Below are 26,239 nucleotides of genomic sequence, written 5' to 3' on the forward strand. Positions count from 1 at the left end.
CAGCTGCCAACTGCACATGTAACAGGTCAGCCAGTGTCATAGGTACAAAACTGCTGACAGATGTTGTATAGCCACTCAGTTAATGAATAAAATCTATCTGTATAGCGCCACCTGCTGTTGGCTCTTTTCAAATTTTTTTCTGTCCTGATCACTGAGGTGGAAGCTCATGCTCAGTTTCACCTTTCACCGGCTGCACGCCCCCCTGAGAAAGGACATGCCCCCCTTAGAGCTGCCAGCTTGAAATAAATCTAGCAGAGCAATTAGTGCAATGAATGGGGAGATCTCTGGACACATGTGAGGTACAGGGCTGGTCCTAGCTTTGTTAGAAAGAGACTGCTGCATATTATAGGATATTGGATTTTATTTTTTTACATTAATCATGGGATAACTCATATTAAGGTGGTTGCGGTTGCGTATGAGTCCGCTGATGACGACACAGATCTGACTTTTGCATAAAACTTTTGCCACACTCGGAACAACAGAGGAGCTTATCCCCCATGTGGAGCCGCTGGTGTCTTGTTAATGTCGTCTGGAGTGCAAAACTTTTCCCGCATTGATGACACGTGTATGGCCGCTCGCCCGTGTGGGTTCTCTGGTGATCGACTAATTTAGATTTATGTGTAAAACATTTTCCACAAACCAAACACTGTTCCTCCCCGGTGTGGATTCTTTTATGCTGAACGAGTTGCGCCTTCTTGATAAAACGTTTACCGCACTCCGAGCAGGAGAAAGGTTTCTCGCCCGTGTGGAGGCGCTGGTGCAGAATGAGGCCAGACTTCTGCGTGAAGCTTTTATCACACTCCAAACAAGAGAAAAGTTTTGCCCCCGTGTGAATCTTAATATGTTCAGAGAGATGGGATTTCTGTGTAAAGCGCTTGTCACAGTAACAGCAGGAAAATGGCTTCTCTCCGGTATGAGTTCTCTGATGACAGCGGAGGTAAGATTTCAGCATGAATCGTTTCCCACATTCTGAACAAGAGAAGGGCTTCTCCCCGGTGTGAATGCGCTTGTGTTTCATTAGCGTTGCCTCCTGTGCAAAACACTGTCCGCACTGAAGACAAGAAAATGGCCGTTCTCCCGTGTGGGTTCTCTCATGCTGGATGAGTATAGATTTTTGTGCAAAACACCTCCCACAAAATGAACATTGCTCTTCTCCAGTGTGAATTTTTTTGTGTTGAACAAGTTGTGATTTTCTTATAAAACACTTCCCACACTCGGGACATGAGAAAGGTTTTTCCCCTGTGTGAACGCGCTCATGTGCAATGAGTCTTGATCGAAACTTAAAACGTTTACCGCACTCCGAACAAGACAATGGCTCCTGTGCTGAGCCGACGTGGTCATCATGGTCCGTGTTGTCTGCTGACAATGGCTGGTGCCTGCTAAGGACAGATGGGACGTGGTCAGCACCGGTCAGGGACTCTATCGTTGTGATATGAAAGTCATTTAAATGCTCTTCTAGGAAGTCATCTGTTTCCATTTCATGCTTGGGAGTCAAAAGTAGTTGTTCACCTGTTAAGAATAGAATATATATAAATATATAAGTTCCGGACAAATTATTATATATTGTTTTTATTTCTGAGGGTGCAATCTCCGAACATTCCCATCATATATTGTGTTCCCCTCTATGCATCATTAAAGGGGTTATCCCACTTCGCATTTTCATACTTACCTGCTGCCAGCGCGCTGTTCACTTCCTGGATTCTGGCTGGGGGCGGGCTTCATCTTGATTGACGTCTTGTCCCGGCCGGGCGCTGGACTGAATGCGCACGCTGCCGCGCATGCGCCATGGTGACTTATTTCTGGCCAGTATAGTACAGAGCCGACGTGCTCGTTCGCGCGGCGGTGTGCGTGTTCAGGACAGCGAGCGGCCTGGCCGGGAGAAAAGGAGTCTTTTGCGCAAGCACGGCCACCGGGATTCTGGAGAAGAGCGGTGGCCGTAACCAGGGAAGACGGAATGACAACAATAAGGTAAGTGGGGATGAATTTTATCCTAAACGGTGGGAATTGGTTAATCAAATATATTTACAAAAATGATCACTGTCAAATCATTAACAGATTTAACAGTGATCATTATGATGGGATAATAACCCCTTTAAACAGGATCCATCAACTTATTTAAAAACAAAAACATATGAATAATGTCAATTAGAATGGTTCTAGTTTCTGGACAGGAACTAGGCTACTTTCACACTAGCGTTTTTGCTGGATCCAGCAGGGTTCAGCAATAACGCTTCCGTTACTGATAATACAACCAAATCCATAATGGATGCAGATGGTTATACTATCTTTAACATAGCCAAGACGGATCCGTCATGAACTCCACTGAAAGTCAATGGGGGACAGATCCTTTTTCAGAGAAAACGGACCCGTCCCCATTGACTTGCACTGTGGGTCATGACGGACCCGTCTTGCTCCGCATCCCAGGACGAAAAGCAAACCGCAGCATGCTCCGGTTTGCTCTCCGGTATGAGAACGGAACGCATTTTGGAACATTCCGTTCTGTTCAGTTACGTTTTGTCCCCATTGACAATGAATAGGGACAAAACAGAAGCGTTTTTTTCCGGTATTGAGACCCTATGACGGATCTCAATACCGGAAAATATTAATGCTGGTGTGAAAGTAGCCTAAAAACTTGCTTTGTTGAATTTTCAGGAATTCCGTTACCTAGAATTTTTGTTGTGCTATCTGTACTGCACAGATCGATGGGGGTCCGGCACCCCTACCAATCAGCTGTGGCGCTGGAATCATACAATGTATGGAGCTGAAAACAAAAGGCTCTGTTCACTATTCTGGGGTACTGCAGCTCAGCTCCCAAGTGAATTGGAGCCTAGCTGCAGAACGCCGAAACCTACACAGTGTACAGAACCTTCTGCTACCTCTCCGTATACTGTATAGTTTTTGGTACTGTGGCTGCCCAAAACAGCTGATCGGTGGGAATGCCAGGAAGCAGAATGCTCCATTCACTGTGTAGTGGCCATGCCAGGGTACTGCAGCTCAGCACCTATTCAAGTGAGCTGCAGTACACCGGTGCCAGAAACTACAGTGTACGGAGCCCTCTGCTTCCCCCGTACACTACATACGGTAGTTTCTGTCTCCACGACAGCCTGAAACAGCTGATTGGTGGGAGTGTCAGACCCTGACCGATTTGATATTGATGACCTATCCCGCTTCAATATCTGTAGCTCAGACACTCAGATACTTGGTAGACTTCCATTTTGATCATTTTGCCTGCTGACGGGGGATTAATGAGATCGGTTACTTCTTTCATGAGCATAAAACATGAACAGAGATAAAAGGAACCATTAGCTGCAATTTTAAACAATAGAAAGCTTTCCGCCTGTGCTCGGGTTAAGGGTCCATTCCCACGTCCGTAATTTGGGTCCGCATTCGTTCCGCAATTTGCGGACCCATTCACTTTCAATGGGGCTGGAACAGATGCGAATCCGCATTTCCAGGATCTGCTTTTTCAGGATCCGCAATTCCATTCCTGAAAAAAATAGAACATGTCCTATTCTTGTCCGCAATTGCAGACCAGAAAAGGCATTTTCTATTATAATGTCTGTGATGCGTGGTCCGCAAATTGCGGATCGCACATTGCATGTTTCTGTATTTTGCGGATCCGCAAAACACTTACGGATGTGTGAATGGACCCTAAACGGGGTCTTGAAGGAAACGTCAAAAAGTTTACCGCTCTCTAAAGAAATTGATGGCTTTGGCGCTGTGCTGATGTGGTCATCGCAGTGAATGATGTTTACAGACGTTGCTTCCTCTTTACTAAGGTCACCTGAGATGTAGTCACCACCGGTTACAAACTTCACCGTTGTGATATTCAAATCACTTAAAGGCTCTTCTCTGATGGCATCATCTTTTTCATGCTTAGGAGTCAAAACCGGCTGCTCACCTGTAAAGAATAAGAATATATTAAAGCTCTAAACATATTCATTTTTTTTATTTTGATGGTGGAATCTGCAATCAATTCAACCTTATAACACATCAATTTTCTTATTACAGAGGATCTTACAACCATATTTTACAACTAGGAATTAAAGCAGCGGTTCTCAACCTAAGGGTCGCGACCCCTTTGGGGGTCGATCGGCCCTTTCCGGGGGGTCGCCTGAGGCTTCCTATTAGGGCTGCACGATTGTAGCATTACATTACCCTACCTCGTGAGATTTCCCTACCTCCTGACTTCCTGTCGCACTGCTAATGACGTGAGGAGGCGTTCCTGAGTTTTGACGATCTGCGCATGCGCAAACCGACAGTTTATGGAAAATCTCAGCGGAGTTCAGCTTCACACCGGGACACTGCGCATGCGCCGGCCGGAGTTAGCCGCGCTTGCGCACTGGGCCGTAATATTTCCCTACTAAGGCTCTCCTGCGCATGCGCAGTGTCCCGGTGTGAAGCTGAACTCCGCTGAGATTTTCCATAAACTGTCGGTTTGCGCATGCGCAGATCGTCAAAACTCAGGAACGCCTCCTCACGTCATTAGCAGTGCGACAGGAAGTCAGGAGGTATGGAAATCTCACGAGGTAGGGTAGTATAACGCTACAATTAGGAGAGAGATTGTTTCACACAGGAGTAACATACTTTACACGCAAAGACAGTTATGTGCGCAGTTTAGGACACATGAGGGGACACATAGGGCCATGAGGGGGACCAGCATAAGATGCTATGTCTTATGCTGGCCCCCCTCATGGCCCTATGTGTCATAGCACACATCCCCTATAACAGCGTACTCCACAGATCCACCCCATAACAGTGCCATCCACAGATCCACCCCATAACAGTGCCATCCACAGATCCACCCCATAACAGTGCCATCCACAGATCCACCCCATAACAGTGCCATTCACAGGTCCCCCATAAGTGTCCTCCACAGATCCCCCATAACAGCGTCCTCCACAGATCCCCCATAACAGCGTCCTCCACAGATCCCCCATAACAGCGTCCTCCACAGATCCCCCATAACAGCGTCCTCCACAGATCCCCCATAACACTGTCCTCCACAGATCCCCCAAATAACAGCGTCCTCCACAGATCCCCCATATAACAGCGCCCTCCACAGATCCCCCATATAACAGCGCCCTCCACAGATCCCCCATATAACAGCGTCCTCCACAGATCCCCCACAACACAGCGCCATCCACAGATCCCCCACAACACAGCGCCAATTACAGAACTACCTAACACCTTGTAATAGACTGGCATACATCCTGCATATCAGATATTTACATTACAATTCATAACAGTAGAAAAATTAGTTATGACGTAGCAAGGAAAAAAATGTAATGGTTGGGGGTCACCACAACATGAGGAACTGTATTAAGGGGTCACGGCTTTAGAAAGGTTGAGAACCACTGAATTAAAGGGAACCTGTCACCATGAAAAAGTAAAATAATTGGCAGGCAGCCCGTGATCGAGCAGGAGGAGCAGAGCAGATTGATATATAGTTCTATTGGGAAAACATTCAGTATAAGTTGTATCTCATTCATTAAAATTCCTGCTCGTTTTGGGCTGTGAAGTCCAGGAGGCGGTCCTATCTGTGATTGACAGCCCTCCCTCTATGACTGTGTATACAAAGACAGCTGTCAATCACTGATAGGACCGCCTCCTGGACTTCACAGCCCAGAATGAGCAGGAATTTAAATTGTAGAAATACAGGTTATATCATTTTATGGGAAAAGATTAAGTATATCAATCTGCTCAGCTCCTCCTGCTCTATAACACCATGTTCAACGCGACAGGTTCCCTTTAATCCTCAGTTTTCATGAGTCTTCCACAACAGAACCACAGAGAGTTTGACCCTCGATCTTTTAAGAACAGGAAACAAAGAGGTTAAAAAGCCCCTTCCCCTTACCAACTTCATCTACTTCTAAATGACTACATGGACCACAATATACAGTATATGCTACATGGACCACAATATACAGTATATGCCCAGAGGGAAAAAAATATGTAGAAATATCTAATAAATGGGAGGGATATGTGAGGATGTTGTTAAAGAAGACTAACACTGTGAGGCCGCTGTTACTTGCCCTCCAAAGGCAAAATCTTTGGAAAGCAAGACATTAACCCTGTAGTGGCCGGTGAAGGTCTGACATATCTGCTTGATGGAGGCACATGATATTCCTGCCCAGGAGACTGCCAGGAGCAGAGCACTCTAAGGCCCCCGGTTTGCCAGAACCCTTTATAGCAGGCATGTCCAAACTGTGGCCCTCCAGCTGTTGCAAAACTACAACTCCCAGCATGCCTGGATAGCTTACAGCTATTAGGGCATACTGGGAGTTGTAGTTTTGCAACAGCTGGAGGGCCGCAGTTTGGACATGCCTGCTTTATAGTATATGGGACTGCCGAGCATTCAGGTAACATCCGGCACACTCAAATTCGGAGAGATCCGGCTGTTCTCTGCCAAACCAATTTGCCAGAACTGTGAACGGAAGTGTGAAAGAAGCCTAAGGCCTCTTTCACACGGGCGTTGCAGGTGACGTGCGGGAAAAGATGCGGATGCGTTGCAGGAAAATGCACGATTTCTCCCTGCGAGTGCAAAGCGTTTTAATGCATTTTGCACGCGCGTGATAAAAATCTGCATGTTTGGTACCCAGACCCGAACCCGGACGTCTTCACAGAAGTTCGGGTTTGGGTTCAGTGTTGTGTAGATTTTATTATTTTCCCTTATAACATGGTTATAATGGAAAATAATAGCATGCTTCATACAGAATGCTAAGTAAATTAGTGATGGAGGGGTTAAAAAAATAAAAATTAAACTCCCCTCATGCACTTGTTCGCGCAGCCCGGCTTGTCTTATTTCTTCTTCTTTGAGGACCTGGGAGAGAGGACCTTTGGTGACATCACTGCGCTCAACACATGGTACGTCACATGGGAGAGAGGACCATGTGATGAGTGCAGTGGTGTCACCAAAGGTCCTCTCTCCCAGGTCCTCAAAGAAGAAGAAATAAGACAAGCCGGGCTGCGCGAACAAGTGGATGAGGGGAGTTTAATTTTTTTATTTATTTATTTTTAACCCCTCCAGCCCTATTGTACTATGCATTCTGTATTAAGAATGCTATTATTTTCCCTTATAACCATGTTATAAGGGAAAATAATAAAGATCGGGTCTCCATCCCGATCATCACCTAGCAACCATGCGTGAAAATTGCACAGCATCCGCACTTGCTTGCGAAAGCTTGCGATTTTCTTGCAGCCCCATTCACTTCTATGGGGCTTGCGTTGCGTGAAAAACGCACAATATAGAACATGCTGCGATTTTCACGCAATGCACAAGTGATGCATGAAAATCACCGCTCATGTGCACAGCCCCATTGAAGTGAATGGGTCCGGATTCAGTGCGGGTTCAATGCGTTAACCTCATGCATTGCACCCGAGCGGGAAACTCGCCCGTGTGAGAGAGGCCTAAGTGTTTTAAAACTGGATGCCTGGGTCAACCCTCCATGGACTTCATATGAATGACAATTAAAGCTCTTTTACATAGAGGGACTGTTTCCTCACCCTGTGATGAGCACTGGTGATCATCCATGATGACGTTCTTGTACAGGTTCTGCTGGTGATCATCCATGATGACGTTCTTGTACAGGTTCTGCTGGTGATCATCCATGATGACCTTCTTGTACAGGTTCTGCTGGTGATCATCCATGATGACCTTCTTGTACAGGTTCTGCTGGTGATCATCCATGATGACCTTCTTGTACAGGTTCTGCTGGTGATCATCCAGGATGACCTTCTTGTACAGGTTCTGCTGGTGATCATCCAGCATGACTTTCTTGTACAGATGCTTGTGTTTATCTACATAATCCCATTCTTCTATAGAGAAGTAGACGGCGACGTCCTCACAGCGTGCAGGAACCTGAAATGCACAAGGAGACAGACATGTATGTAAAATAGTGGGATGACTAGCTAAGACAGATCATAGGGTACATTTAATACAGGTAGTAACATGGTAAATCCCCTGTGGTAGGGGATCTGTTCTCAGCCGGCAGATTTGTTGCAGAAATATCTAGGTTTGAAAAATCCATTTCATGTATCAGAGTAGGGTTGTTTCTGTAGCATGTGCTACCACTGGTTGAAGCCCAGAGAACATTTTTTGCATTACATTACCACTGCTGTCTGCCAAAACCAAACCCCTAGATGAGCCTCACCGACAGACTAAAACTCATAAAAAATGTTCTCTGGGCTTCAACCAGTGGTAGCACATGCTACAGAAACAACGTCAAAAAGGTTTATTCTCTAATTTACTAATGTATATAAGGGAATAGCTATTTTCCTTGAAGGAGTTTCTCCAGGATTCCATTCTATTTTAAGCACTACTTACCTGCTCCCCATCGCTTGGTTTCGGCTCCATATCTGTCTTCACTGAGCTGTGGTCCTTGTGTGTAAACCTCCGAAATAGAAGAGGTTACGTGAACTGCTGCAGTCAATGACTGGCCACAGTGGTGAAGTGTCCCCAAGCAGCAAGTGACTGCAGTGATGTGCATCTTTGGGGACACATAACAAATGTGGCCAGTGACTGGCTGCAGAGGCTCATGTGACCCCCTTTCATTCCAAAAGTTTACATGCGGGAACTGAAGTTCAGTGAAGACAGAGAGCCCATTAATTAATTTGCATATGTATCAAAAAGTGTCATTTTTTTACACAATAAAAGCACACAGAGCTATGGGGACTGGATATTGCGGATGTGTTAGAGGCGATCTAGCAACCCATGTCCTCAGCTCTATACCCAAAATCCCGGTGACAGGTTCCCTTTAAGCTTTTCAATAGCAAAACCGTGTGTTTGTCAGAAGAACAGCAGATGCCGCTACGCGCCTCCCCATCCACAGCAGCGCTCACCTCTCTTGTCAGCAGATGGATGATCTGGTTGGTGAGCTGAAGAATCTTCTTGTTCTTCTCATGGCTCACAAAGTCTGTGGGTGTTATCTGGTCGGTTTCTTTGGCCGCGATCCTACCTCCTGACTCAGTGGGGCTGCTGCTTGGAGTTATACGATCGGCGCACGTCTTCTTCATTACTGTGTAATCCTGCCGATAAAGAGACACAATGGTGAGGAACCACACTAACGTTCTGGACTCAATTACTGTACAGTAGGGGTCCACAAACTTTCTAACCCTGTGAGCAACATACAGTTTAGAGACTAGCCGCACTGAAAAACGATGTGTTATGTACCAGAGTGGCCGATCAGTAAGAGTGCAAGCTAACCAAAGTGCCGCCATTACAGTGAAAATGATAGCACCTTCATGATGATATAGTAGGATTATTTAAACATAATTAGATCTTGGATATGCTTAGGTTGCAATATTTGGTATAAAAGCTGGATGGTACAGGGGAGACGTCAAGTATCTAGACAAAGAAATAGCTATGCCTTGGTTTTCCCACCTGGAGCATCCCAACAGCGTCCAGATGTAAACTATGAGGATAAAGAAGTCACTCTTTTCTAAACCACACGTCACAGTCCTATCGGCTTTGGGACTGTGACGTGTAGGTTGTAAGGGTGACACCCAGGGCTTTGCTAATTAAGAAGAAAGGTCTTCTGCTGTTTGGTGTTGGAAGAGGTGGAGGAAGAATCAACTACCACCATGAGTCATGTCTTCTCATTCTTTAACCCCTAGACTAAATGTTAAGATTTGGAGCATGGCAGGCAATATGGTTAGATCAAAAATCACAGAAAAAGAGACAAAACATCCTGCCTGATATGATGAATAAAATTGCAGATGTACATGTGAACATTTATAAGGAAAAAAATCACGGGAAAAAATGCAAACAATAGATGCAAACATCATACATGGACTAAGCCCTCACTTGGATAAAATCTGAGACTCTCAGCCAATATATTTTGATCAAAACACATCTGTGCCCGCCTACCAGCACCAAGGTGGTCTCAGTCAGGTGCTACTCTAAACCTACCTATGCCGTTGGGCATCTACATTCAGGAGAGCAGCGGCATAGGTAGGTTTAAAGTAGGACCTTCCTGACTGAGACCACCTTGGCGCATGGAAGGCGGACACAGATGTGTTTTGATCAAAATATATTGGCTTAGGGAACCCAATTGTCAGAAAGAAGACAGTAAAAGCGCCAGCTCTTTGTTCCCAGAGTCACTCACCTCTCCGATCAGAAGGAATAAGATCTCCAGGGTGAGGCTTAAAATCCTGTCTGCCATGTAAATGCTGCTTTTATCCATGGAGGTCATTCTGAGAGCAGGCGATGGTCCTGCTGAGAACTGCCGAGGTGATCCCTGTACCTGGAAGAACAAGTGAGAGAAGTGTCATAAGAAGGCAACTTATCATTTGAAGGGGTTATCCTATGACTAATGTACAAAATGAAAATCAGACATGATATAGCACATGACAATCTCTTTCTAACAAAGCTAGAACCAGCCCTGTACCTCACATGGATCCAGAGATCTCCCCATTCATTGCTCTGCTAGATTTATATCAAGCTGGCAGCTCAAGGGGAGGGTCTTTTCTGCTGCAGCTCAGGAGGCGTGTCCATGCTCTCCCTATCACAGCTGAGGGGGCGTGCCCATGCTCTTACTATCACAGCTCAGGGGGCGTGTCCATGCTCTGCCTATCACATCTCAGGAGGCAGTTCAAGGATGAAACTGAGCATGTGCGGCCTTCTCAGTGAGCAGGACACAGAAATAAGAAAAAGACCAAACAGCAGGTGGCGCTATACTGATATATTTTATTGAATAACTCAGTGGCTATGCTATTATAAAAGTATTCAGATCCAGGTGCTGGTTTGAAAACTGTAGAATATTTTTCATAGGAAAATCCCCTTAATGATACTCATGAGGACAACACCAAACATAAGGGCGACGTACATATAACACACAGGGGCTTTTACTTATATCAGTCAGGACCGTATCAACAGCTGTTAAAAAAATAGATAAGGTTTTCTTAGATCTATACTTGATGATGAAAAACCATTTTCGGGATCAATGTTTTTTGACAACGTTTTTTTCTGATTTGTGAAGAATCGGCGGCAAGTTTACGGCAGGCAATTGTTGAGAATGATTGTTCGCAGGAATGTTTGTTCCCGATAAAAGCCCGACCCTAAAAAGGATTCATTATGCAGGGCCTTAAGGTAGGGTTGGGCATTAACCGGTATTAACGATATACCGCGGTACTAAGAAACAGCGATATGGCTATATCGCCATTTCTTAATTACCGCTGTATTTTAGTGATGTCATAGGGGCAGACACACGTCCCAGTGCTGAATGCCTCTAAAACGTCCGGCGCACATTACAGCCGGCACAGTGGAGAAGGAGAGAGTCCCTCCCCACTGTGATCCGGCTGCCGCTGCGCCACCAGTGAGGATTACCCTCAATACAAATATAGACTGAGAGTTCTGGCCGTATCACATACCCGGCACCCGGTGGAAGCAGCAATCCTGCTAACCGAGGCAATTTACCCCTTAAATGCAGCACCTGAGGGGTTAATTGGCACGGTTCGGTGGGATCCCTGCCATTGAGGCCGAGTGCAAGCTGTGTGCTATGGCTGGCACCCGCAGTCTCTATTTGTATTATGGGGTTAGGGCTCTTTCACACTTGCGTTGTCCGGATCCGGCGTGTACTCCATTTGCCGGAATTACACGCCGGATCCGGAAAAACGCAAGTGAACTGAAAGCATTTGAAGATGGATCCGTCTTCAAAATGCGTTCAGTGTTACTATGGCAGCCAGGACGCTATTAAAGTCCTGGTTGCCATAGTAGTAGTGGGGAGCGGGGGAGCAGTATACTTACAGTCCGTGCGGCTCCCGCGGCGCTCCAGAATGACGTCAGAGCGCCCCATGCGCATGGATGACGTGCCATGCGATCATGTCATCCATGCGCGTGGGGCACCCTGACGTCACTCTGGAGCGCCCCGGGAGCCGCACGGACGGTAAGTATGCTGCTCCCCCGCTCCCCACTACACTTTACCATGGCTGCCAGGACTTTAGCGTCTTGGCAGCCATGGTAACCATTCAGAAAAAGCTAAACGTCGGATCCGGCAATGCGCCGAAACGACGTTTAGCTTAAGGCCGGATCCGGATTAATGCCTTTCAATGAGCATTAATTCCGGATCCGGCCTTGCGGCAAGTGTTCAGGATTTTTGGCTGGAGCAAAAAGCGCAGCATGCTGTGGTATTTTCTCCGGCCAAAAAACGTTCCGTTACTGAAGACATCCTGATGCATCCTGAACGGATTTCTCTCCATTCAGAATGCATTAGGATAAAACTGATCAGGATTCTTCCGGCATAGAGCCCCGACGACGGAACTCTATGCCGGAACAGAACAACGCAAGTGTGAAAGTACCCTTAGTTACATTCATTGATGGTGCAGTGCGCCCCCCCATACCCCAATATTATAAATTACTAGCAGGAGGACCCGGCTTCGCACGTGTATATTTCATTTTATGTTTCCGTGTGTCGTAAAAAGATATCAACAGTTTCCCCCATAACAGTGACCTCTACAGTACCCGCCCCTTTAACATTGACCTCCACAGTGCCCGCCCCTTTAACAGTGACCGCCCCTTTAAGGGTCCATTCACACGTCCGTTGTTTCTTTCCTGATCTGTTCCGTTTTTTGCGGACCAGATCTGTACCCATTCATTTTCAATGGGTCCTGAAAAAAAATCAGACATTGTGCTGTCCGATTTTTTTCAGGACCCATTGAAAATGAATAGGTCCAGATCTGTTCCGCAAAAAACTGAACAGATCAGGAAAGAAACAACGGACGTGTGAATGGACCCTAACAGTGACCTCCACAGTGCCCGCCACTATAACAGTGACCGCCCCTTTAGCATTGACCACCCCTTTACCAGTGACCTTCACAGTTCCCACCTCTTTAACAGTGACTTCCACTGTGCCCGCCCCTTTAACAGGGGAGGGGGGGGGCATCGCAGCCAATAGCAGGCTGCAACGGGAACGAGCCTCCCTAGTGTCACCGCAATGATAGGGAGGCTCGTCCCCGTTGTGGCCTGCTTTTGGTCGCCCCATATTGTCCCCCCCATATGTTTTGATCCATGCGACGGGGAGAAGCTGCAGCCATCAGAGGCGACGCGGGTGCCGGGGAGTATAACCAGTATGGGGGCCCAGGCATTTCTCTCCTGTGACAACATATTTTGGCCGTTACTGAGGTAACGGAATAACTGAGACGCATAAATAAGGACACTTAGGGCAGGTTCACAAGACTGATCTTAAAACACACACTTAAAAACTCATCTTTTCATGCGGTTTTAGACTCTGTCTTTTTTTTTTTTTTTTTTAACCAACAGGTGTTCACTTTAATGCTGCTTCCCATTGAATTTAATGGGTGGCTGTTTTGAGGCAGAAACGCTCCAAAATACTGGCCCTTATGATTTCACTACAGCATGCCTTCTGCCAAGTGTTCTGCATGGTTTATAAATAAAGTTTAGAGAAACAACCACTGTATATGTTCCTACTTCGGCCCTTATTGGTTACCATGGTTACACTGTTTACCTCTTGGTGCAAACCTTCTAGCGAAAAAAGGTCCTTTCAATAAACTTTATTTATAAACAGCACAGAACGCAGATCTGTTACCAGTTTATATAACAGCGGGCGGACTGAGGCAAGTAACCCTCAGGAGGAGCCGGGCTTCCACCCTGCCGCCTGTATGCAGCCCCTCCGGTCACACGGAGCTCACCTCATTACTGTGCACTCTTGCTGCTATAAACCTCTTCACCCCGGCATTTGGCGCAGAAGGTGTGACGTCATCTCACTAGCCGCTCAGAGCCGAGGCTCGGACTGATGACGTCGCTTCTGTGCGCTGAGCTCAGAATAATAAAGTTTTTGATTGAACGAGAGGGGTTTACTGTCTGTTCGGGCTTGGTGGTTGTCGGGGGGTATAACTGCAGGGAGACATTTCCTATAATGCAGGGATGGCCAACCTGAGGCTCTCCAGCTGTGGCAAAACTACAACTCCCCGCATGCTCAGACTGCCTACAGCAGTTGGCCATGCCTGCTATAATGCATAGTGTTGCAATGCGTCGGCGACTGTGACAGTCCGGAAAAATCCATCCAAGTTGCAATTTATTTTGCGACTGTCACAGCATGTTACATTGCAACACCATTGAAATACATCATAAAATGTAGCCATACCCTTTTGTGTTGCGCCACTTTTCTGCGACACGTCGCTGTGTAGCCGTACTCTTAGGGTACGGTTATGTGTGGCACACGTTTTGTCTGCAAGGTATGCTAGGGCTACACTGGTCGGGGGTCAGCAACATCAGGCACTCCAGCTGTTCATCTACAACTCCCAACATGCTCCATTCATTTCTACGGAAGTTCTGAGAACAGCCAAGCAAAGCGTGCATGCTATGGAGTAAGGGTAGGGCTACATTTGTAGTGGGACATTTTATATAATGTATAATGTATTAGATGACACTGACATAATGCTGCCAGTGTTATTCAATACATTCCAGAACTGTAAGGGTTACATAGCATCATAAATCAATATAATGCTATGGGACCCCCGGCAGCGCTGTGGACTCGCAGCGTGACAAACGCTCGTCTGCAAGAGGCCTTACAGGAGTGAGGGTTCGGCTACATGGCGACAAAAAAGTAGCGCGACATTTCATGTAATGTCAGTTCTGTTGCAATGGGACATACGACATGCTGCAACTCGAAGGTCGCAAAGAATCCAGACGTGTCGGATTTTGTGTTGCCCGTTGCGAGTAACCTTTCATCCATTTAATGACTCTATCCATGACTTTAATGGAAGTTGCGCGCGACATGCCTGTGGCGTGTACAAAATCCCAGCTTTGAAATAAATAGTCTCGCAACAGCAAGTCGCAGATATTTTTGTGATGCACAATTTGCTATGGCAAGCTGTACCCTAACTCTACAACCCTCAGCCGACACAGCCACAGTACAGAAACGTTCTGCCTGGGCGACCAGCTGTGTTTCTGACTGCAGCACAGGTTGGGTCCCTGTCTGTCAGTGACAGCCGAAGAGAAGACCGAAGCGGCTTATTACTGCTTCTGCTTCCTCCCGTGCTTGGCGCATAGTGAACTCTATCATAGTGGACCCAGCAATCACGTCTCTGAAGCAAAGCAGAGCTGCAAGGACTTAGCAGACCCTGATGAGCTCTGCATGTGTACAATGCCCCTAAGGGGGCTGTTTTCCCTGAAACTGGGGCTCCTTTGGATGTCCCAGTTACATTGGAAAAAAATGCAAAATAAAAATTACCTCTTGGGGACACATGAAAAAATATACTAAATATAACATAAAATATAATTAGAAATCACGAAAAAACAAACAAAAAAAACACGCCAACCAAAACTATCGCCCCATTAACGTCAAACTATACATATTATATATCAAACTCACCTTACCTATTTATTCTGGTGTCAGTTTGCATATTTAAAGAATTGATTCGTAAAAGTCTATTCTCATCAAACAGGGTTTTGCACCTGCAGATGGGTGTCCCCGAAGCTGTGGATACTTTTCCTGCTGCTTAACCCTGGTTTCACACCTAGGCGTTTCTCAAACGCGCGTTTCTATGCGCGTTTTTTTTTATAGTGAACGCGCGTTTGACGCGCGTTTGGGTGATTGACAGCAGTGTTGTCCAAAGAGTCTATGGCCCAAACGCGCGTCAAACGCGCCAAAAAAAGCTCCTGTACTTGTTTGAGCGTCGGGCGTTTTACAGCGCGATCGTACGCGCTGTAAAACGCCCAGGTGAGAACCATTCCCATAGGGAATCATTGGTTTCTCTGTGTTGAGCGTTTTACAGCGCGTAGGAACGCGCTGTAAAACGCTCAGGTCTGAACTTAGGGTAAGGGCTCATGCACATAAACGTATTTTCCTTCCATGTCTAACTTTTTTTTTTGTGGACCATATGCGGAACTATTCACTTCAATGGGTTCGCAAAAAAAACCCGGAAGTTACTCTGTGTGCATGTCCTATTATTGTCCGCATTACGAACAAGGATAGGACTGTTCTATGAAGCGCCAGCTGTTCCGTTCCACAAAATACAGAATGCACATAGACGTCATCCATATTTTTTGCGGATCTATTTTTTGCAGACCACAAAATACATATGGTTGTGTGCATGAGCCCTAAATGACAGGGCTGACAATCTTGTCCAGCCCTGACAATATCGTATAGCAGCACAAACATACACTCTCTTTCCGCAACTGGAGCAGTGACTGTCCACGCACTGCTACCAGGAAGTGTAGTAGCTGCTCCAGAAGCAGAGCCTCTACGCATGCGCAGCTACTGTGCACTGGCGCAGATTGTCACAAGTGGGCGAGCTTTCCGGCCCTTTCAATCGAGCTGCAGGGGGAGCGTCCTTTACTTCAGGGACACCCTGCGGCAGCTGCAGAACTCTGCTCAATGAGATGGATTAATTCTTCCAAAATGATTTTCTCATCTCTAATAACAGTTGGCACAAACCTTTAGGCCCCTTTCACACGGGCGAGAATTCCATGTGGGTGCAATGCTTGAGCTGAACGTATGGCACCCGCACTGAATCCGGACCCATTCACTCCAATGGGGCTGTGCACATGAGCAGTGATTTTCACACATCACTTGTGCGTTGCGTGAAAATCGCAGCATGCTCTATATTGTGCCTTTTTCACGCAACGCAGACCCCATAGAAGTGAATGGGGCTGCGTGAAAATCGCAAGCATCCGCAAGCAAGTGAGGATGCGATGCGATTTTCACGCATGGTTGCTAGGAGACGATCGGGATGGGGACCTGATCATTATTATTTTCCCTTATAACATGGTTATAAGGGAACATCATAGCATTCTTAATACAGAATTCTTAGTAAAATAGGGCTGGAGGGGTTAAAAAATAATTAATCTCACCTCATCCACTTGTTCGCGCAGCCCGGCTTCTCTTCTTTCTTCTTCTTTGAGGACCTGGGAGGAAAAGGACCTTTGGTGACGTCACTGTGCTCATCACATGGTCTGTGGGTCAGTGTTTTTAGCACGGATGCACGCTCTATTTTGTCCGTGTTTATGGATCCATCACGTCCATTATAGTCTATGGGTCCATGAAAACCACGGATGCCATCCCTGTTTTTGATCCGTGTTTCACGGATCATTAGGAAGAGATGCTTTAAAAATTATTTTTCAGCTGTTCAGTGTCAGTGAAACACGGACAGCAAAAAACGGACACACGGATCCTTCACGGATGTATTAGTGACCACCTTCTCATGGATTTGAGCACGGACGTGTGAATGAGGCTTTATGCTGCATGATTTCCGGGCCAAATTCTAACAACAAGCGTTCAAAGGAACACTTACCCTGGGTTCACACCTGAGCGTTTTACAGCGCGTTCCTACGCGCTGTAAAACGCACAACAAGGAGAAACCAATGCTTCCCTATGGGAATGGTTCTCACCTGGGCGTTTTACAGCGCGTACGATCGCGCTGTAAAACGCCCGACGCTCAAAAGAGTTCTTGAGCTTCTTTGGGGCGTTTTGTCGCGCGTTCCCGTACATAGACTTTCGGGAACGCGCGACAATGTGTGTTCGCTTGTCTCTGTATGCGCGATTGTAAACGCCAGTACAATCGCGCATACAGAGCGCTCCATCGCGAACGCTCAGGTGTGAACCCAGGGTTATTCCTGATAACTGGCGGCCGATCAGCCGATAAATAATCAATCATTCGTTTGTCGGCTGATTTGCATCTTTCATCAGAACGAACGATGTACAATCATCAGCACATCTTGTGTAATCAGTAGAGGAATGACTGCGTAGAGATCATGCCTCGGCCTGTGTAACTGGCTAATCCAAACGAGCCCCAATTGACTTTTTTTGTGGCTCCCTGAAATAGAGCAATGTGACGATGCGGCCCCCAGACCAAAAATGTTGTGCGCCCCTGATCTACATACCCCTGATACACTGCCTGCCAGTTTACAGCTGAGAGGCAATATATCTGCCAACTGTGAGAAATGAGAGGGAGAAGCTCTGCAGCCCCCGTCACAGTACAGATGACCCTCTCATAATAAAAGATACCCATCTAAATGCTCCCTCGCAGCAAAGATACCCCTCTAAGTGACCCCCTCACAGTAAAGATGCCCCTGTAAGTGCCCCTTTGCAGTAAATATATCCCTCTATAAGTGCCACCTCTTAGTAAAGATGCCCCTCTAAATGCACCCTTACAGTAGAGATGCCCGTTAGTGCCTCCTCACAGTTATGATGCCCTTCTAAGTGCCCCTTTGCAGTAAAGATGCCCCTCTAAATGGCACCTCGCAGTAAAGATACCCCTCTAAGTTCCCCCTTGCAGTAAAAATGCCCCTCTAAATGCCACCTCGCAGTAGATACCACTCACAGTAAAATATGCCCTTTTAAGTGCCCCCTTACAGTAGAGATGCCCCTGTTAGTGCCCCCTCACAGTAAATTTTCCCCTCTAAGTGATCCCTCATAGGAAAGAGTCCCATCAAAAGTGACCCCTTACAGTAAAGGTGTTTGCTTAGACGCCCCCAAAGCAGTACAGTGCCCCTAGGATTCCCTCTAAGTGCCCTCCACACAATATAATAAACCAAAAGCAAAGGAGCTATAAAGACCCTGCCGGTCGGGCATTCGTACAGCGCTCACCTTTCTCCGGAACTCCCATAGAAATAAAAGAACACATGCCTGCTCCGTTTATTTCAAGGGGCTGCAGGGCCCCTGTTCTCGTCCACAACGTCTACAACGTCCACAACATGTTCACACGTCCACAACGTGTTTTGCGGAGCCGCGGATCTGCAAAACACGGAAAGCGGCAATGTGCGTTCCACATTTTGCGGAACGCACATTACCGGCACTAATAGAATATGCCTGTTCTTGTCCGCAATTGTGGACAAGAATAGGACATGTTCTATTTTTTTGCGGAACGGAAGTGCGGACCCGCAATTCCGTGTCCAGGCAGCACATCGTGCTGCCCCATAGGAATGTATGGGTCCGCAATTCTGTTCCGCAAATTGCGGACGTGTGAATGGAGCCTTAATGTAACCGGAAAACCTCTAAAGGGGTCGTCTCACTTCAGTAAACAGCATTTATCATTTAGAGAAAGTTAACACAAGGCACTTACTAATGTATTGTGATTCTCCATATTGCCTTCTTTGCTGGCTGGATTCATTTTTCCATCACATTATACACAGCTCGTTTCCATGGTTACGACCACCCTGCAATCCAGCAGTGGTGGTTGTGTTTGCACAATATACTTCAGCTCCCGCGGTCCCGGCCACCAGAAAGGCTGACGCTTTTTCTATAGTGTGAAAGCACGGCCACCGCTGATGGAAAACTCATATCTGACAGTATATTCTAACACAGAGGCGTTCCCATAGTGATGGGGACGCTTCAAGTTAGAATATACTACGAACTGTGGACATGACTGCCCCCCTGCTGCCTGGCAGCACCCGATCTCTTACAGGGGGCTGTGATCTGCACAATTAACCCCTCAGTTGCCGCACCTGAGGGGTTTATTGTGCATATCATAGCCCCCTGTAAGAGATCAGGTGCTGCCAGGCAGCAGGGGGCAGACCCCCCTCCCTCCCCTGTATTACATTCATTGGTGGCCAGTGCGGCCCCCCTCCCTCCCTCCCCAATATTATATTTATTGGTGGCCAGTGCGGCCTCACCTCTCCCCCCCTCCCCCAGTTAAAATCACCTTCCCCCATCATTGGTGGCCAGTGTGCCCCCCCTCTCCTCCCCCCAGTTAAAATCACCTTCCCCATCATTGGTGGCAGTGGAGAGTTCCGATCGGAGTCCCAGTTTAATCGCTGGGGCTCCGATCGGTAACCATGGCAACCAGGACTGCAGTAGCGTCCTGGTTGCCATGGTTACCGATCGGAGCCCCAGCGATTAAACTGGGACTCCGATCGGAACTCTCCGCTGCCACCAATGATGGGGGAAGGTGATTTTAAGTAAGGGGGTGGAGAGGGGAGGCCACACTGGCCACCAATGAATATAATATTGGGGAGGGAGGGAGGGGGGGCCGCACTGGCCACCAATGAATGTAATACAGGGGAGGGAGGGGGGTCTGCCCCCTCCTGCCTGGCAGCACCTGATCTCTTACAGGGGGCTATGATAAGCACAATTAACCCCTCAGGTGCGGCACCTGAGGGGTCAATTGTGCTGATCACGGCCCCCTGTAAGAGATCAGGTGCTGCCAGGCAGCAGGGGGCAGTCATGTACACAGTTTGTAGTATATTCTAACTTGAAGCGTCCCCATCACTATGGGAACGCCTCTGTGTTAGAATATACTGTCGGATCTGAGTTTCACGATCTAACTCAAATCCGATGGTATATTCTAACATAGAGGTGTTCCTATGGCGATGGTGACGCTTCAAGTTAAAATATACCATCGGATTGGAGAAAACTCCGATCCGATGGTATAATAGGGACTCCTGACTTTACATTGAAAGTCAATAGGGGACGGATCCGTTTGCAATTGCACCATATTGTGTCAACGTCAAACGGATCCGTCCCCATTGACTTGCATTGTAAGTCAGGACGGATCCGTTTGGTTCCGCACGGCCAGGCGGACACCAAAATGATTTCTTTTTTTTACTTTCCTTCATGTCCATGGATCCTCCAAAAATCAAGGAAGACCCACAGAAGAAAAAACGGACACGGATCACGGAACTACGGGACCCGTTTTTGCGGACTGCAAAAAAAAACGGTTGTGTGCATGAGGCCTAAGTATGGTTTCCATAAATTTCCCCACTATTGATGTCAGGCTTACTGGCCTATAGTTGCCCGATTCCTCCCTACTACCTTTCTTGTGAATGGGCACAACATTTGCTAATTTCCAATCTTCTGGGACGACTCCTGTTGCCAGTGATTGGTTAAATAAATCTGTTAATGGTTTTGCTAGTTCACCGCTGAGCTCTTTTAATAGCTTTGGGTGTATCCCATCAGCCCCCTGTGACTTAGAACTTCTTCCTCTGTAAAGACACATGCATCAAAAGATTCATTAGTCTTCCTTTCTAACTGAGGTCCTTCTCCTTCATTTTCCTCTGTAAAAACTAAACAGAAGTATTCATTGAGGCAGTCCTGGCACCACAGACACTGCTTCTGCCAAATAAGAAGAAACCATTATAATAAATGGCACAAGGAGGGTGGGAGGGGCAGTTAAAGATTTTTCATTGGAGACTTACGGCTACTGACACATCAGGATACGGTGCTGTTCTTTGCCAATTTACCACCAAAATAATGCAATAAAAAAATCAAGCCCTCACACAGCTCTGAAAGAAAACAAAATAAGTTCTGGGTCTTGGGATGCAGTTATGCAAAAACATTTTCTTTAAAAAAAAAAAAAAAAAAAAGGGGGGGTTTATTTAGTAATACTCCAAATAAAAACTGTATGTATTTGGTGTGGCTGTAATCGTACTGACCCAGAGAAAAAAATTATCAGGTTAGTCATGGATCTGCAAAAACACTTCTGTTACAATAATACAACCGCATGCATCTGTCATGAACGGATCCGGTTGTATTGCGTCTTCTATAGCCATAAACGATCCATCTTGAACACCATTGAAAGTCAATGGGGGATGGATCCGTTTTCTATTGTGTCAGAGAAAACAGATCCATCCCCATTGACTTACATTGTGTGCCGTTTGGCTCCACTTTGTCAGGCGAACAGCAAAATGCTGCAAGCAGCGTTTGTGTTTTGGTGTCCGCCTCCAGAGCGGAATGGTGACGGAACAGAGGCAAACTGGTGCATTCTGAGCGGATCCTTTTCCATTTAGAATGCATTAGAATGCAAACTGATCTGTTTTGGACCACTTGTGAGAGCCCTGAACGGATCTCAGAAACGGAAAGCCAAAACGCCAGTGTGAATTATTTATGCCACAAACAGAATGTCACTAAATTTAAAACGTAAAAACTCCATGGCAGTATTGCTGTCCCCAGAAAGAGTTAATAAAAGTTAACCAGTAAGTTACGTGTACCCCAAAATGGTGCCATTAAAAACTACAACTTGTCCTGCAAAAAACAAGCCCCCATACAGCTATATCGAAGGAAACATAAAAAAAGCAACTTGGAATGCGACGATGAAAAAAGGGCTGGTGCTGGCTCGCTGCTCCTTCTCCTCCGGGCCTGCGATGCTCTGCTGGGCTCCCTCTCTGGCAGAATCCTGTTTGATATCACCGCAACACCAGATCACCTTGTGTCATGTGACCATTTGTCATGATGAAAAGGGGGGTGGTCATCGCTGTGGCCAGTGATTGGCTGCAGCGATGTCAAACAGGATTCTAACAGAGATGGAGCCCAGCAGAGCATTGCAGGCTTGGAAAAGAAGGAGCAGGGGGCCAGCATTGGGAAGCAGGTAAGTAATCTGCCCAGTAAAATAGGGAGGGAGGAAGGGGGGGTTGTAAAACAAACAAACAAACAAAAAATAGTTTTTTGTACTTACCGTAAAGTCTGTTTCTCTTCCGTTTATTGGGGGACACAGGCTTGACCTTGGGTATAGCTGTTGCCGCTCGGAGGCGGACACTAAGCACAAAGGTGTAAGCTCCTGCCTTCAGCTATACCCTTCCTACAGGGACTAAGCTAAATCAGTTAGTGCAAAAGCAGTAGGAGAAGCAAGACAAAACAGGAAAGCCAAACTATGTACAAACCCATAACCACACAGGCCAGGCAAGGCCCCTAAACAAATCAACGGGTGGGAGCCGTGTCCCCCAATGGACAGAAGAGAAACAGATTTTACGGTACGTACAACATCACGTTTTCTCATCCGTATAATTGGGGGACACAGGCTTGACCATGGGACGTTCCAGAGCAGTCCCCGGGGTGGGCCTAACGAGAAACCCTCCAGCCAATCAGAGAACCGCTGTCTGCAAAACTCTACGCCCCATAGACACATCAGCAGACGCAAAAGTGTGTACCCTATAAAACTTGGAAAAGGTGTGCAAAGACGACCAGGTAGCCGCCTTGCACACCCGAAGCCCCATGATGCACTGCCCAAGAGGCCCCCACTGCCCGAGCAGAACGAGCAGTCACCCGGAAGGGTGGAGCCCGGTCCTTAAGGCGGTACACTTCCACAATGGCCAAATGAATCCATTGGGAAATGGAAGTCTTCGATGCTGCCAGCCCTCATCTCGGCCCCTCTGGAATAACAAACGAAATCCGTCCGTCGGAAAGATGACGACATCTGGGACGGCCCGTACCAAATCCAGAGTGTGGAGCGACTGTTCTCGAGGATGAAACGGGTCCGGACAAAATTAAGGGAGAACAATCTCCTCATTTAGATGGAATGTCGACACCACCTTCGGAAGGAAGGACTGCACAGGGCGATGGACCACCTTATCCTGATGGAGGATCAGGAAAGGCGACCGACATGACAGAGCCGCGAGTTCCGACACTCTACGGGTAGAAGTAATTGCAACAAAAAAATCCACCTTATAAGACAGGAAGCTCAGCGACACCTGCTGGAAAGGCTCAAACGGTGAAGACTGAAGAGCATTGAGCACTAGATTAAGATCCGAAGGATCCAACGGAGGACGGAAAGGGGGCGCAGCATGCGCCACGCCCTGCAGAAAGGTCAGAACCGTCAAAAGCGAAGCTAAATTCCGCTGAAAAAGAATGGAGAGGGAGCTGAGAGCCAGCCCCAAGTCCATGCCCGACTGCAGGAAAGCCAAGAGCCGCGGCAAAGAGAACCGAACGGAAGACAGCTAACGCCACTCGCACCAACTAAAGTAAGACTTCCAGTGGTAGATCCAGGAAGACGACGGCTTCCTGGCACAAATCATGGTCTGGACCACAGCATCCGAGAAACCCGAGCCTTTAGTACGGCGGCTTGAACAGCCATGCCATTAAATGTAGCGACCATAGAAGATCGGCCCCTGAGACAGGAGGTCCCCCCGAGAAGGAAGACGCCAGGGTTCGTCGGTGAGGAGGGTGACCAGAGCCGCATGCCACACCCAATCGGGGGCCACGAGAATGACGGGCAGTCCTTCGGTCTTGATCTTCCAAAGGAGACGTGGAATGAAAGGAAGAGATGGGAACACATCTGACTCCACGGAATCACCAGCACGTCGCACACCAGGGCCAGGGGTCCCTGGACCGCGCGACGAAGTCCTCGACCATGTTGTTGAAGCGAGAGGCCATGAGATCCACGTCCTGCTGACCCCACCCCTCGCAGATGGCTCGAAAGACCTGCTGGTGAAGAGCCCATTCTCCGGGATCAAGACGCCCCCGGTTGAGGAAGTTGGCGATCCAATTGCCCTCAACTCGAGAACATTGATTGGAAGGGAGCATTCCTTGCGAGACCATACTCCTTGAACAAAGAGATTTTCACACACCCCACACAACCCCTGAGGCTTGCGTCCAACAGAGAGGAAAGAAAGAGCGGCTCAACGTCAACATCGAAGAGGCCAACCACCATCTTAGGTCCCGGCAGATCAGAGCAGAGAGACACATGGGCCGATCCAGACGCATCAATCAGACTCCACCCAGCTGCTGGTGTGGGAGCTGGGAGAACTCCTGCCCCACCCCCAAAAATTACTCCGGCACCCAGCGCCGGCCCCTGGCCTCCGCCCCCCCTGCTTGCAGAAACCACCTACCGCCGCAGCCCCGGCCGGCAGAGACACCGGCCGAGGAATCGGAAGCCGCGGGGGGACCACGTGGGAGCAGGCCGCAGAGAAGCTGGGGCCTCAATTAGCAGAGACCCTGGACCAGCCGACACGCCGAACAATAAGGGAAAACGGACGCTCCGCATCAAGCCCACCCCCCCTCTCCTGAAAGCAGAAACATCCTGGAGGGACCTAGCCTTGAGGGGACCAGGTAACCTGAGAAGGGGAGGGACCTGGATGGAGGGGAACAATTGGGGCCAAATTCTTTTTTCTTTTTTTATACTCACCTGTCCGGCGTCTTCTGCCCCCCTGACTCCAGCCGGATCACCACCTTCGGTGTGCGGACCCCTGAGGAGGGACTCTACACTGGAACAGAGGGGACTTGTGGTGGTGGATGGCCTCGGTGATCCGAACGCTGGCAGGATACAGAGGCTTTTAGGAACCTCTGATCCTCCTTTGCTTCTGGAGAACTGGAAGGAGCAGGGGGCTTGGGGGACCCCCTGGTCTCCCGTGTGGGAGTGCAGGCAGCTTTTAGGACTGCCTGAAACTCCCACACAAGAGAAAATGAAAAAAGAACAAAAACCAGCAGACCTGCAGCGCAGGGAGGTCTGCCTCCCATAGACACTAAGCTAAAACTGATTTGGCTTAGTCCCTGCAGCAAGGGATATAACTGAAGAGGGAGGAGCTTACACTTTGTGCTTAGTGTCCGCCTCCTAGCGGCAACAGCTATACCCATGGTCGATGCCTGTGTCCCCCAATGATACAGATGAGAAAAAAAAATACATTCTTGTACAACAACTTTAAAGAGTAACTAAACCTTTGTCTAAAATTTTAACATGATGTCCCTAATGCCCTAATAAAACTTTTTCTAATATACTTTAATGGAGTTTCTATTTTTCATACACTTTCCCCCCCTAAAGTGCACCATTCACTGTGCGCTTAAAACTGACATTTCCGTACACCGTTGACTTCACAGCACTGTACGGAGTACAGGTGTGACATTTTTTATAAATGGGGCCGCAGCAGCAGTGCATATGGGCAGCAGCACATATTGCTGCTCCTGCCCGTGCCCCCCGAGAAGATTACTAACTCCTGGCAAAGCACATGGGTACTCTGTACCCATGTGTTATGCCAGGATTAGCTTAGCGGAGCGGGCTCCAGCTTCTGCCTGCTCCGCTAAGCTAAGAGTCCTGCATGTCAGCTTAGCAGAGCAGGCAGAAGCAGGAGCCAGCTCCGCTAAGCTAAACCTGGCATAGTATATAGGTACAGAGTACCCTTGTGCTATGCCAAAAGTTAGTACGGGCAGGAGAAGCAATAGGCGCTCCTGCCCTTACTCACAGCACTGCTGCGGCCCCATTCATACGGAAATGTCAGTTTTAAGCGCACAGGAAATGGTGCACTTCAGGTAGGAAAAAGTCTAATAAAAATAGAAAATCCATTAATAAAGTATATTAATAAAAGTTTTATTTGGACATTAGGGACATCTTATTAAAATTTAAATCAAAGGTTTAGTTACTCTTTAAGTCTCCAAAACTCCTTTAACACCTTGTCTGATGTACTGCCCCAACATTATTATTGGATTATGGTCTCTGACAATATCATAACACACTGGGGGCATGTATACCACCATCTTCCCCGATCCTGCAGGCAGCATCGGGGGGAACTCTGTATTAATAGCATGTTTAATACTCACTTTCAAAGTTTCCTATTAAACACAAAACCTGCTTCATA

General features: G+C 47.5%; 1 protein-coding gene across 2 annotated transcripts; it reads right to left on the reverse strand.

Annotated features, from left to right (window-relative positions):
- Positions 1 to 13,729, reverse strand: LOC122938437 (zinc finger protein 436-like). 2 transcript variants are annotated; one of them, XM_044293946.1, is made up of 6 exons: positions 13,648 to 13,729; positions 10,107 to 10,244; positions 8,842 to 9,027; positions 7,507 to 7,861; positions 3,785 to 3,901; positions 1 to 1,509 (listed from the first exon to the last, which is right to left on the reverse strand). In XM_044293946.1, exons 2-6 carry the CDS (start codon positions 10,191 to 10,193, stop codon positions 395 to 397), a joined length of 1,860 nt encoding a protein of 619 aa, XP_044149881.1. In that variant the 5' UTR covers positions 10,194 to 10,244; positions 13,648 to 13,729; the 3' UTR covers positions 1 to 394. The 2 variants fall into 2 exon arrangements, with proteins under 2 accessions (XP_044149881.1, XP_044149880.1); XM_044293945.1 differs by having other exon boundaries at positions 3,689 to 3,901.
- Between the last annotated feature and the right edge of the window lie 12,510 nt (positions 13,730 to 26,239).

Source organism: Bufo gargarizans, chromosome 5 (assembly GCF_014858855.1).
Source record: "Bufo gargarizans isolate SCDJY-AF-19 chromosome 5, ASM1485885v1, whole genome shotgun sequence".
In the NCBI taxonomy this organism is placed as follows: Eukaryota; Metazoa; Chordata; class Amphibia; order Anura; family Bufonidae; genus Bufo; species Bufo gargarizans.

Bases quoted from the DNA above. Each gene is read 5' to 3' on its own strand.
- LOC122938437 (XM_044293945.1), bottom strand. From the start codon at position 10,193: ATGACCTCCATGGATAAAAGCAGCATTTACATGGCAGACAGGATTTTA. The intron at 7,862-8,841 runs GTGAGCGCTGCT...TGTGCATTTCAG, and splicing joins TCCATCTGCTGACAAGAGAG to GTTCCTGCACGCTGTGAGGA. The intron at 1,510-3,688 runs GTAAACTTTTTG...TATTCTTAACAG, and splicing joins ATCAATTTCTTTAGAGAGCG to GTGAACAACTACTTTTGACT.